A 14,066-nucleotide genomic window follows, 5' to 3' on the forward strand; every position below is an offset into this window, starting at 1 on the left:
ATCTCGGAAGGAGAGAGGGAAAAAGAACGAGAGGGAGTTTACAGTGTGGTTCTGGTTTACAGTGTGGTTCTGGTTCTGGTTTACAGTGTGGTTCTGGTATGCACAAATCAAAGTCAAGGTATAATGCTGAACATTTCAGACTGATTTCAGCTCCTTTTTGCCAAATGTAGTAGGTAACACACCTTGAAACCGATTGATTACGGATCTCCTGACATCTCAGACAGTGGAAATGACAGCATCAGACCTACCTACACTAACTGGGAGTGAGAGTGGACTTCTCAAGGGCATTTTGTTTAGTGTTAGAGCATATTCGGCACCTCACTCTGCATGTTGCAAGCTGGCATCGTCTTTGCCATCGACGAAATGCCAACAGTCTTATCATTTAATGAACACTTTTGCCTAGTCATCATATTTGCTGTTGTGTTGTCCAAACAAAGCCTTTCGACAGAAGTTTAATCTTACGGCTACAGTATGTGCTTTAATAATTGCAATTTATGCAAATTGCTTACGACAGAACTACAGTAGCAGACACTTTATCTTAGCTCCCTCATCCCAAGCCAAATAAACTATGGCTCTATCAAACCTTGATCTACCCTTCAGCAGGGTTGTGTTCATTAGGCACCAAACGGAAGAAAACAGACAATAAAAACAGGGATTTGTCCAATAAGAAACGCTCATGTTTTCAAAAATGTTATGTTGCGTGCCTTTATGAACAACACACAGGACTGGACACAAAAGGCGAGAGCAGGACTAGCAGAGGTTTCTGTTCATTACCTTCCCCCCAGTCTGACCTTTAAGAAACAAGCAGGCCTCCTGAACCTGGATACAGTCCACAGAAAGAACAGGACATGACTTGAATGGAAAGTGTCTGACCAGAGTGAATGGTTTAGTTTAGCTACTGCAAACCTACGCCGTATCCATTTATTGCCACTAGCAACTGAAAATACAGCAAATACTACGGAATTAAAGATTTAAACACCATATCACACCAAAATGAGGCCTGTCAGGACCACGCGTGATAACCAATTAGAAATGACGACTTGAGATAGTAGTCATTCCCATAAGCTGTCCAGGAGTGAGCTGTCATGAATTGGAAAAATCTTGAAATGTATGTGATAATTGAACTATTGTTATCTTATAATTTCTCTCTCTTTGTAGACTCCTACCTATACCCAGGGTTCCAGGGGCTGGTGTCGGACAACGACACAACCAGACTAGGCCTGGACTTCCAGAGGATGCTGAGGATCAACCACATACTCTACATCGCTGCCAGGTCAGTCAGCCAATCCACTGCCTCCATTCTGGTCCACATGTTAACAATCGCAAACAATTTAACATCACAACCAGACTAACCAATTTAGGGTCTGTTTCCCTGAAGCATTTTCAATGGAGAATCCGGGAAACCAACCCTTAGAGTTTGCCTTTATTTATGAGACTATGTACAGCACACCATGACACTAAATCTTAGTCTTTACCCCACAGGGACCATGTTTTTGCAGTAAACCTGACCACAGCTGGTGACGACTTCGTCCCCCAGCTGGTAAGTTACGTAATCAAACACTCAATCAAACCTCACATGGCTATGCAAGATGGAATACAACATAAAAAACAAAACAGGAACTAACATGGCCTTGTGGTTTATTACTGCACACTTTTGATCTGCTTTTTCTCTTCTGAACACAAACTACCCATCATTTATTTGCAATATGAATTATATTTGTTTGTAGAAGTACCACAGCCTGGCCTCTACTGAGTTTTCCTCACTAATGGACTTGCCTGCAAACAATGGGCCTTAGCTTGGCTGCTCCCCCAGCTACCTCCCTCTCTGTTTAACATGAAAGACCACAGGACCCTCAAGCGTAACCCCAATATGGCAAAAGTCCAGTAGTTATACCCAGACCCCTTTTTCATATCAGCTTCCTAGAAACACCTGCTGCTGATGGGGCGGCGAAGTCAAGCGATGCTCTCAGCAGGCAGACCCAAAGTTCACCCAAAGGTCACAGAGAGGCCTCTTAACAGGCTATGGCCACACAAACACATTCTGTGATTGCGTCTGGCTCTTTCTTTTAACTCTATGTGTGGTGTGGTGGGGCTTTCTCTAGAGCATGGTGTGGTGTCATGTTTTGTTTCCCCCCCTTTCATGTATTGCAGAAGCTGACATGGAGGTCCAAGGATGTGGCCAAGTGTACCGTGAGGGGTAAAAACAGTGTGAGTATCTATCTCCACCATGTTCTATGTGTGTCTACTTTGAGGTTTGGAGAGAAAACACTAGCTACCGTTTGCCGTTCTTCAATGGGAGAATCGACTGTCCCTAGCAACATAAGTGCACCCTATAACATAATTGGATGGTTTCAGGGCTCCATCATTTTATTTGTTAATTGTTGTGATACCTAGTAATGCATCAGTGCTATTTAAAAAAGTCTATCCTGTGTGTTTTTCCAGGATGAATGCTACAACTACGTCAAAGTGCTGGTACCGCGGAACGATGAGACCCTGTTTGCTTGCGGCACCAATGCCTTCAACCCCACCTGCCGCAACTACAAGGTATGTGTGTGCGTTTGTGTGTGTGAGTCTAGGTGGTGATGTGTGCTGTTAATTTCTTTTTTTCATCAAACCTTTAGATTCAATAGAGCCATGATTGACGTTTGTTAATTTCACCCCAATTAGAAAGCTGTGATTGCTGATTTGCGGGCATGCAGAGACAATGAGCTAGTCATTATCACAATGCAACAATTTGAGTCTTCATTCACCCCCTCTTTTGCTAAGCCTTTTGTGTGTTCAGTCCTCTTGCATTGACAAGGTATAATTGCTTCCCGAGCAGTCGGTTTGCACTTCGAAATTAAGTCAGCACCATGCATATTCTTTCACTACTGTTTACAATATGGCCGTACAAATTCACCTGTTTTTTGCATACAATACAATTAGCATACATAAAATAGTGAGGTTGTTGAAAAGGCAAGAAAGATGACTTGTGTTAAGTTGCGTCACTTCAAATCTGGTATTGGAACAAAAGAGGTCAATACAAGTCTTCTAAAATAGACTAGTATTTTAATTAATGCAAAACACTTCAATGGTAAATATGATGTTCGTATATACGGGTCCACTGAAATACCACGCAGGGCAGACAGAGAACTGGTCCATTGTTATAAGTTCTTCTTTAAATACTCTGACAGAGATAGTTCCCGCTCCCTGCTGGCCAATCAGAGTAGAGACTGAGCGTGGTTTAGATTTACTCAGCCTATCGTTGGCGCACAGGCTGGTCCCAGGTCCTTGGCGCTTCACTGTTGCCAGGCATAAGTTGTTATCATCACAACTTGTCCAGAGAGTCAGCACTTTTGCAGTACACGTCCTTGAGCGCAGTTTAACAAAGAGGCAGTGTTTGTGTCTGTGTGAGACTCACAAGTCTTATCTCCCCCTACTCCCTAACATTCCTCACATTAATCACAGCTTGTTATGTTAAACAATTTATATCAGTACAGTACAAACCTATTATGTTTAATCATTAATGCATTCTTTCTAAGCTAGGCATCACATCTAGTTATAAGAAAATAGAGCCCCACACTTGTCTTGTCATTTAGCATTAGAAACGAGAGGTAATTACAGCTAATAGAAGGCAGTGAGGTGAAGCCAATCAGACAGATGTTGTTTTGTAGATAGATAGATATAGTGTAGATATTTTGTAGATAGATATAGTGTTTGGTGACTCACAGGACTTGTCTGAACATGTCACCTGGTGTAGGGAAAGTCCACAGAGCCCTTTACGAGTGAGTGTCAGGGGGATGGCGGTGTTTATATTTCCTTATGAATAATACAACGTGTGGAATCTCGAGGTGTGTATGTTCAATTATTGGAAGCTCAGAGCCACTGGACTGGTACAGAAGACTTCTGAGCTTAGATGATGCTTTAGTCTAGAGTAACTAGAGGTAAGAGACAGAACTAGTCTGTTTGGTAATGTCGCTAATAGACCAGACACTAACTAGAGGTAAGAGACAGAACTAGTCTGTTTGGTAACATCGCTAATAGACCAGACACTAACTAGAGGTAAGAGACAGAACTAGTCTGTTTGGTAACATCGCTAATAGACCAGACACTAACTAGAGGCAAGAGACAGAACTAGTCTGTTTGGTAACATTGCTAATAGACCAGACACTAATTAGAGGTAAGAGACAGAACTAGTCTGTTTGGTAACATCGCTAATAGACCAGACGCTAGCTAGAGGCAAGAGACAGAACTAGTCTGTTTGGTAACATCGATAATACACCAGACACTAACTAGAGGCAAGAGACAGAACTGTTTGGTGACATCGCTAATAGACCAGACACTAACTAGAGGCAAGAGACATAACTAGTCTGTTTGGTAACATTGCTAATAGACCAGACACTAATTAGAGGTAAGAGACAGAACTAGTCTGTTTGGTAACATTGCTAATAGACCAGGCGCTAACTAGAGGGAAGAGACAGAACTAGTCTGTTTGGTAACATCGATAACAGACCAGCAGAACTAGTCTGTTTGGTAATATCGCTAATAGACCAGACGCTAACTAGAGGTAAGAGACAGAACTAGTCTGTTTGGTAACATCGCTAATAGACCAGACACTAACTAGAGGCATGAGACAGAACTAGTCTGTTTGGTAACATCGCTAATAGACCAGACACTAACTAGAGGTAAGAGACAAAACTAGTCTGTTTGGTAATGTCGCTAGTGGACCAGACGCTAACTAGAGGTAAGAGACAGAACTAGTCTATTTGGTAACATCGCTAATAGACCAGACGCTAACTAGAGGTAAGTGACATAACTAGTCTGTTTGGTAACATCCCTAATAGACCAGACACTAACTAGAGGTAAGAGACAGAACTAGTCTCTTTGGTAACATCGCTAATAGACCGGACATTAACTAGAGGTAAGAGACAGAACTAGTCTGTTTGGTAACATTGCTAATTGACCAGACACTAACTAGAGGGAAGAGACAGAACTAGTCTGTTTGGTAACATCCCTAATAGACCAGACACTAACTAGAGGTAAGAGACAGAACTAGTCTCTTTGGTAACATCGCTAATAGACCGGACATTAACTAGAGGTAAGAGACAGAACTAGTCTGTTTGGTAACATTGCTAATTGACCAGACACTAACTAGAGGTAAGAGACAGAACTAGTCTGTTTGGTAACATCCCTAATAGACCAGACACTAACTAGAGGTAAGAGACAGAACTAGTCTCTTTGGTAACATCGCTAATAGACCGGACATTAACTAGAGGTAAGAGACAGAACTAGTCTGTTTGGTAACATTGCTAATTGACCAGACACTAACTAGAGGTAAGAGACAGAACTAGTCTGTTTGGTAACATTACTAACAGACCAGCAGAACTAGTCTGTTTGGTAATATCGCTAATAGACCAGACGCTAACTAGAGGTAAGAAACAGAACTAGTCTGTTTGGTAACATCGCCAACAGACCAGACGCTAACTAGATGTAAGAGACAGAACTAGTCTGTTTGGTAACATCGCTAATAGACCAGACACTAACTAGAGGTAAGAGACAGAACTAGTCTGTTTGGTAACATCCCTAATAGACCAGACACTAACTAGAGGTAAGAGACAGAACTAGTCTCTTTGGTAACATCGCTAATAGACCGGACATTAACTAGAGGTAAGAGACAGAACTAGTCTGTTTGGTAACATTGCTAATTGACCAGACACTAACTAGAGGTAAGAGACAGAACTAGTCTGTTTGGTAACATCCCTAATAGACCAGACACTAACTAGAGGTAAGAGACAGAACTAGTCTCTTTGGTAACATCGCTAATAGACCGGACATTAACTAGAGGTAAGAGACAGAACTAGTCTGTTTGGTAACATTGCTAATTGACCAGACACTAACTAGAGGTAAGAGACAGAACTAGTCTGTTTGGTAACATTACTAACAGACCAGCAGAACTAGTCTGTTTGGTAATATCGCTAATAGACCAGACGCTAACTAGAGGTAAGAAACAGAACTAGTCTGTTTGGTAACATCGCCAACAGACCAGACGCTAACTAGATGTAAGAGACAGAACTAGTCTGTTTGGTAACATCGCTAATAGACCAGACACTAACTAGAGGTAAGAGACAGAACTAGTCTGTTTGGTAACATCGCTAATAGACCAGACACTAACTAGAGGTAAGAGACAGAACTAGTCTGTTTGGTAACATCGCTAATAGACCCGACGCTAACTAGAGGCAAGAGACAGAACTAGTCTGTTTGGTAACATCGATAATAGACCAGACACTAACTAGAGGCAAGAGACAGAACTAGTCTGTTTGGTAACATTACTAACAGACCAGCAGAACTAGTCTGTTTGGTAATATCGCTAATAGACCAGACACTAACTAGAGGTAAGAGACAGAACTAGTCTGTTTGGTAACATTGCTAACAGACCAGACACTAACTAAAGTCTATTAATCTAAAGTGGAAGTTGGGAGAGTTATATTTGAGTGTTTCAGTGAAACGTGAGGGAGGCCCCGCTCTCTCGCTTTCCCAGATGCTTAGTTAATTTCATTCCGATCTCCTTTGCATTATTGTAGCCTTTTCTGTAGCCTGTCAACTATGTGTCTGTCTATCCCTGTTCTCTCCTCTCCGCACAGGCCATACAAATGCTTCACATGGCGTGGCTGCTGCCATTCTAATCTGGTGGTCCCTGCGCGCACGACCCACGTGGAGTTCCAGGTCTCCGGTAGCCTCTGGAACTGCCGTTCTGCGGCCAACAAGGCAGAGTTCATCTCAGCCTATGCCACCCTCCAGTCCCTCGTCTTCTTGTCGCTGACGGAAACATGGATTACTACAGAAAACACTGCTACTCCTACTGCTCTTTCCTCGTCTGATCATGTGTTCTCGCATAACCCGAGAGCATCTGGTCAGCGCGGCGGTGGCACAGGAATCCTCATCTCTCCCAAGTGGACATTCTCTCTTTTCCCCCTGACCCATCTGTCTATCTCCTCATTTGAATTCCATGCTGTCACAGTCACTAGCCCATTCAAGCTTAACATCCTTGTCATTTATCGCCCTCCAGGTTCCCTTGGAGAGTTCATCAATGAGCTTGACGCCTTGATAAGTTCATTTCCTGAGGATGGCTGACCCCTCACAGTTCTGGGTGACTTTAACCTCCCTACGTCTGCCTTTGACTCATTTCTCTCTGCCTCCTTCTTTCCACTCCTTTCCTCTTTTGACCTCACCCTCACCCTCTACTCACAAGGCAGGCAATACGCTTGACCTCATCTTTACTAGATGCTGTTCTTCTACTAATCTCACTGCAACTCCCCTCCAAGTCTCCGACCACTACTTCGTATCCTTTTCTCTCTCGCTCTCCTCCAACACTACTCACTCTGCCCCTACTCAGATGGTAATGTGCCGTCGCAACCTTCGCTCTCTCTCTCCCGCTACTCTCTCCTCTTCCGTCCTATCATCTCTTCCCTCTGCTAAATCCTTCTCCCTCCAATCTCCTGATTCTGCCTCCTCAACCCTCCTCTCCTCCCTCTCTGAATCTTTTGACTCTCTATGTCCCCTATCCTCCCAGCCGGCTCGGTCCTCCCCTCCTGCTCCGTGGCTTGACGATTCATTGCGAGCTCACAGAACAGGGCTCCGGGCAGCCGAGCGGAAATGGAGGAAAACTAGACTCCCTGCGGACCTGTCATCTTTCCACTCCCTCCTCTCTACATTATCTTCCTCCGTTTCTGCTGCTAAAGCCACTTTCTACCACTCTAAATTTCAAGCCTCTGCCTCTAACCCTAGGAAGTTCTTTGCCACCTTCTCCTCCCTGCTGAATCCTCCTCTCCCTCCCCCTCCCTCCTCCCTCTCTGTGGATGACTTTGTCAACCATTTTGAAAAGAAGGTTGACGACATCCGATCCTCATTTATTAAGTCAAATGACACCGCTGGTCCTGCTCTCACTGCCCTACCCTATGCTTTGACTTCTTTCTCTCCTCTCTCTCCAGATGAAATCTTGCGACTTGTGACGGCCGGCCGCCCAACAACCTGCCCGCTTGACCCTATCCCCTCCTCTCTTCTCCAGACCATTTCCGGAGACCTTGTCCCTTACCTCACCTCGCTCATCAACTCATCCTTGTCCGCTGGCTATGTCCCTTCCATCTTCAAGAAAGCGAGAGTTGCACCCCTCCTCAAAAAACCTACACTCGATCCCTCCGATGTCAACAACTACAGACCAGTATCCCTTCTTTCTTTTCTCTCCAAAACTCTTGAGCGTGCCGTCTATAGCCAACTCTCCTGCTATCTCTCTCAGAATGACGTTCTTGAACCAAACCAGTCAGGTTTCAAGACTGGTCATTCAACTGAGACTGCTCTTCTCTGTGTCACGGAGGCTCTCCGCACTGCTAAAGCTAACTCTCTCTCCTCTGCTCTCATCCTTCTAGACCTCTCTGCTGCCTTTGATACTGTGAACCATCAGATCCTCCTCTCCACCCTCTCCGAGTTGGGCATCTCCGGCGCGGCTCACTCTTGGATTGCGTCCTACCTGACAGGTCGCTCCTACCAGGTGGCGTGGCGAGAATCTGTCTCCGCACCACGTGCTCTCACCACTGGTGTCCCCCAGGGTTCAGTTCTAGGCCCTCTCCTATTCTCTCTATACACCAAGTCACTTGGCTCTGTCATATCCTCAGATGGTCTCTCCTATCATTGCTACGCAGACGACACACAATTAATCTTCTCCTTTCCCCCTTCTGATAACCAGGTGGCGAATCGCATCACTGCATGTCTGGCAGACATATCAGTTTGGATGTCGGATCACCACCTCAAGCTGAACCTCGGCAAGACGGAGCTGCTCTTCCTCCCAGGGAAGGACTGCCCACTCCATGATCTCGCCATCACGGTTGACAACTCTGTTGTGTCCTCCTCCCAGAGTGCAAAGAACCTTGGCGTGACCCTGGACAACACCCTGTCGTTCTCCGCTAACATCAAAGCGGTGACCCGATCCTGTAGGTTCATGCTCTACAACATTCGCAGAGTACGAACCTACCTTACACAGGAAGTGGCACAGGTCCTAATCCAGGCTCTTGTCATCTCCCGTCTGGATTACTGCAACTCGCTGTTGGCTGGGCTCCCTGCCTGTGCCATTAAACCCCTACAACTCATCCAAAACGCTGCAGCCCGTCTGGTGTTCAACCTTCCCACGTTCTCTCAAGTCACCCTGCTCCTCCGCACACTCCACTGGCTTCCAGTTGAAGCTCACATCTGCTACAAGACCATGGTGCGTGCCTACGGAGCTGTGAGGGGAACCGCACCTCCTTACCTTCAGGCTTTGATCAGTCCCTACACCCAAACGAGGGCATTGCGTTCTTCCACCTCTGGCCTGCTGTTCCCCCTACCTCTGCGGAAGCACAGTTCCCGCTCAGCCCAGTCAAAACTGTTCGCTGCTCTGGCACCCCAATGGTGGAACAAGCTCCCTCACGACGCCAGGACAGCGGAGTCACTCACCACCTTCCGGAGACACTTGAAACCCTACCTCTTTAAGGAATACCTGGGATAGTATAAAAGTAAACCTTCTACCCACCCCACCCCCCAAAAAAATACATAAATAATAATAATAATTAATATTTAATAAATAATAATAATAATATATATATATATATATAAATATATAAAACAAATTAAAATTTAAAATATACTCTAAAAATTAACAAATTAGATTTATTTTTATTTTTATTTATTGTAAAGTGGTTGTCCCACTGGCTATCATAAGGTGAATGCACCAATTTGTAAGTCGCTCTGGATAAGAGCGTCTGCTAAATGACGTAAATGTTTTGTTTTCCCTAGCGCTCGTGAGTGTGTGTGTGTGTGGGAGCACGGAGTCCAACTCCTGCTTTGCCACAAATAGGAGACTGTCCCCAGAGCAACTGGACAAGCAGCCAGATAATATATGAGCACTAGCAAGGGGCTAAACAACCACAGCCGTTCTATCAATGCCTGTGTTAGCAATTCCGCTAATGTTGCAGCGGAGGTATAGGGGTTAAGGGGTTTGTGTAGTGCTGGTTTCAGTCCAGGCCCAAGGCCATAATGGCGACAGAAAACCAACAGTTTCCTCTCGCTCACATAGATGACCACCCTGGAGCAGGTTGGTGAAGAGGTGGTGGGTCAGGCGCGCTGTCCCTTCGAGTCGGGCCAATCCAACCTCGGCCTCTTTGCTGGTGAGTGGCTCAATTTATAAATTTAGAGTTTGAAATGTAAAATGTAAATGTTTTGCCCATAGTCCATTAGCAATAAAATGTAGTCCAAAGCCTGAGTGTTAGGCCTTTTAGGTAGGTCAAGACTGAAGTTTAGTCTTATGGCTAAATTGATTAGTCATAAAAATCTGAGTATTCTTATAGCATACATGTATGTGTTTCATATATGAATTGGTAAATAGATATGACATGGACTTGTCTTTTTATATGAAGCTTAACCATTTGAATTGTTTTATCTTACTATGACTTGCTTTTTTTATACTATACTATCTTACTTATTAATTGCTATATTTACTGTACTTACTTTATATTTCTAGGTGGTGATTTCTACTCTGCCACCATGACCGACTTCCTGGCCAGCGACGCTGTCATCTACCGTAGTCTTGGCGACGACAGCCCCGTCCTGCGGACCGTCAAGTACGACTCCAAGTGGCTCCGAGGTTGGTCACATTACTTTTGTGTCTGTCAGTGTCCTGGTTGGGGATGTGTATCTTTTTCAGCCCAGTACCAAGACACCGATTTAACTCATCAATGCGTCATCAAGTCCTTACATACCCAGCCGTCTTAAGACTTCTCAAGACATTTTATAATTTATTGTTTTCATTTTTTATTTGTTATAAATACTAATCACTCGCTCTACAACTCTCATGCACATCCATAGCACAAATTGTGCTGCACACCAAATCAAAGTAATCAAGATTTATTGACCAAAATAACATTAGGTAAAGGCAGTATAGAGCTCCAAACAACTCCTATCTTCAAGTCTTTGGGGATCTCAGAGCTGCTCTTCCTTAATCTGTAAGAAAATAAAATGTAATTAGGCATCATTAGGTACCCTGCTATTTTCTTGTAGCTTATTTATGAATAGCTCACCTGAAGCAGAAAGCCCTATCGTCCATGAGGGCTTACTGTTTGACACCAGATAGGACCCCAGCTTTGGTCTATGTCCAGTCTGAAAATAGAATGAATCAGTTAAGCACTCTGTCTGTTCTCATGGGAAGAAATGAACATTGCATGTGTCATGGTCCTTTGTGCAATGCAGTGTTCTCACTTGTGTTTGCTGGGTGACAGCTTACCTTGATTTAGTTGAGATGCTGACATGTCTTCCATCCTCATATCCTGACAAAAGAGAAATAGGCCATGTTTATTACACAATAACTATCAAAGCACACGTGAAAACAAAAAAGCAGATGCAAGCATCAGTCATAACTTATCTCCTCAGCATATCCATCCATAAAGGTCAGCACTCAGATAAGTCCAGTCTACTCTGCAGCACGTGAGGTTGGCATGGCAATCTAATAAATGCACCAGCCATTTATCTATCATTTATTTTGGGAATATATTTAATGTAACATTTAGATGTATTCTCTATTTAATAAAACTGCACAGAAAAGACCAGAATTGCAGTCACCTGTTAACAAGAGTAGATCAACTTTATGTGATCGGTGGTGATGGCTGAGCTATCATCAAGGTTGAGACATTTTACATGATCCCGTCCCCTCTTTATGATCCCCCATGGACTCCATGGGCAACTGAAAAAAAGTAACATACATTTACATTTTAGTCATTTAGCAGACGCTCTTATCCAGAGCGACTTACAGGCATTTAGATTTAACTACATAGTCTTTTAAAAACTATACTTGCTAGCTAATTACAGTTGTTAGCTAGCTATCTAACCACAGTGCACAATATCACATTTGGTAGTGCCAAAACAAGATGTCTAACATATTTCTTCATATTGACTAAATATTATTTTGGCTAACATACATTGCATATTAAAATGCTTTGCTTGCTTACCTCAAGTTGAAAAAACAGTTTGTAAATCCTCCAGGTTTGACAGACTACCATTTGTGAGTCTTATATCAACTGTCAGTTGACTGAAGAATGTCCCATGAATTTGAAATGTTCAACATTCCAAAATAAATACTATATAAAGACTAAATATTTTACATTAGTAAAATGTCTTGATACACATAAAATGTCTCGATATGGCATTGAGTGTCTTGAGACACAGGCTGTGTCTCAAGACGTCTTCAAAATGTTTCTTAAGACGTCTTGAGACGTCTCAAGATGTCTCAAGACAAAGGTGATGGCTGGGTATGTAATTAATTGAATCAGGTGTTAGTACTGAGTTTGCGCAAATGCCTGAACAGCAGTGACTCCATCTCTGGTAGATACAGATACACCCCAGAAAATGATGACTCCCCATAATGACTTTCATTCAATCTCATCTCTCACTTCTCCCCTGTTGTGTGTCTCCTTGCCTCTCCAGAGCCCCATTTCCACCATGCGATCGAGTATGGGAATTATGTCTACTTCTTCCTCAGTGAGATTGCAGTGGAGTACACCACCCTGGGCAAGGTAAAAGGGTGTCAGTGATAGAACCACAAATTGATGTATGAATTGTATTCTTCAGCTCTGTCCATTAGAGCAAGACATGAGAATGGATGTACTATGTGGATGTACTATGTTCTCTTATCAGATGTATCATGACTAGTTGAGATGGGTGATCGATTTATTGTAAAAAGATAAAGGCACCATTATGGTTGGACATAGGAGATTAACTATAATGACAGGTCTGCATCCTTATGGACCGGAACCACTGACCTCCTGTGCTGCTTCAAGCCTCTCAAGTCATGTTTGTTGTCTCAGGGGGTCAGGAGAAGAGCGCCAAGGATAATAAAGCACTATTCTACGATATTTGAATATTTTATTTTCTGGTTCGGCTCCAAGGTGGTGTTCTCTCGCGTGGCGCGGGTGTGTAAGAACGACAATGGCGGCTCTCCTCGGGTGCTGGAGCGCTACTGGACCTCCTTCCTGAAGGCGCGGCTTAACTGCTCGGTGCCCGGCGACTCCTTCTTCTACTTCGATGTGCTGCAGTCGCTCACCAACGTGCTGCAGATCAACCAGCGCCCCGCGGTGGTGGGAGTGTTCACTACGCAAGCTAACAGGTTAGCCTATGTTAAATGACTGGGCACTAGTCCATCAAAGCCAATATCCATACATTTCTTATACCCCTTTCATACACAGACAAAATTCCCACTATTCTACCATGTCTGCTTCTTTTTACCTGCTTTTGTGTATATCTGAAAGGGGTGGGGGGTAAAAAACATGGAAAATTAACCCACCTAAAGACAAAGTCATGATTCCTGCATTTTCACAGACCCTGTAACCAAAATACAGGTATCGGGTCTGTGTGAATGGTTCTCTGCTTTTTTCAGGTAAATTCATTAACACTTCCAGTGTTCAACACCTCCCTAATTTGAAATGCAACCAGCCCCCATGTAGGGCTGGGCGATTATGGCCTAAAAATAATTATATATATTTTTTCAAACCTATGGGCGATTCACGATATATATCTTGATTTTAAAAAAAATATATGTGTTCTCTAAATAAGCTTGCACGATTAAAGGTCAATATACCGCATTTCAAACAGTCAGGAATAATCTAATGAATTCAGGGCTTGCAGAATTCAGGGCTTGCAAAATTATACCTAGGCTAAATATATGCCTTCCACAACCATAAGACCCACTAATAATTTAATCATTTTATCAAAATAGTTTCACCTGCTTTTTTTTGTTGCAATAATCACTGATCTGGCTTGAAAATGCCCTTTTTGCTACAAATTTAACCAGAAACATGCAAAATGCACATCCACTAATAATATCCAACTTCTGGTAGCAGGCATTATAGAAAATTAACACAGGTCTCATTAACAATCTCTCAAGCACAAGCCCACTGCTAGTGAGTAGCCAGCTAATCTTTATATTTTAAGTCTAGCCAACTTGGATCTATTTGCTTACTATGAAGATAGAACAATTTAACTGTTATGAATACACCCTCCTGTCCGTCTCCAAC

General features: G+C 43.4%; 1 protein-coding gene across 1 annotated transcript in view; it reads left to right on the plus strand.

Annotated features, from left to right (window-relative positions):
- The window catches only part of LOC311125327 (semaphorin-6D-like), a 122,946-nt gene that overhangs the window by 85,424 nt on the left and 23,456 nt on the right, over positions 1-14,066 (plus strand). Inside the window, exons 5-12 of the mRNA XM_084158394.1 lie at positions 1,159-1,273; positions 1,483-1,540; positions 2,152-2,208; positions 2,443-2,544; positions 10,082-10,172; positions 10,526-10,648; positions 12,481-12,569; positions 12,942-13,159. Coding sequence (XP_084014520.1) covers positions 1,159-1,273; positions 1,483-1,540; positions 2,152-2,208; positions 2,443-2,544; positions 10,082-10,172; positions 10,526-10,648; positions 12,481-12,569; positions 12,942-13,159 — 853 coding nt within the window. The remainder of the gene's footprint in view (positions 1-1,158; positions 1,274-1,482; positions 1,541-2,151; positions 2,209-2,442; positions 2,545-10,081; positions 10,173-10,525; positions 10,649-12,480; positions 12,570-12,941; positions 13,160-14,066) is intronic.

The sequence above is a fragment of the Coregonus lavaretus genome (assembly GCF_964263955.1).
Source record: "Coregonus lavaretus genome assembly, chromosome: 3".
NCBI lineage: Eukaryota > Metazoa > Chordata > Actinopteri > Salmoniformes > Salmonidae > Coregonus > Coregonus lavaretus.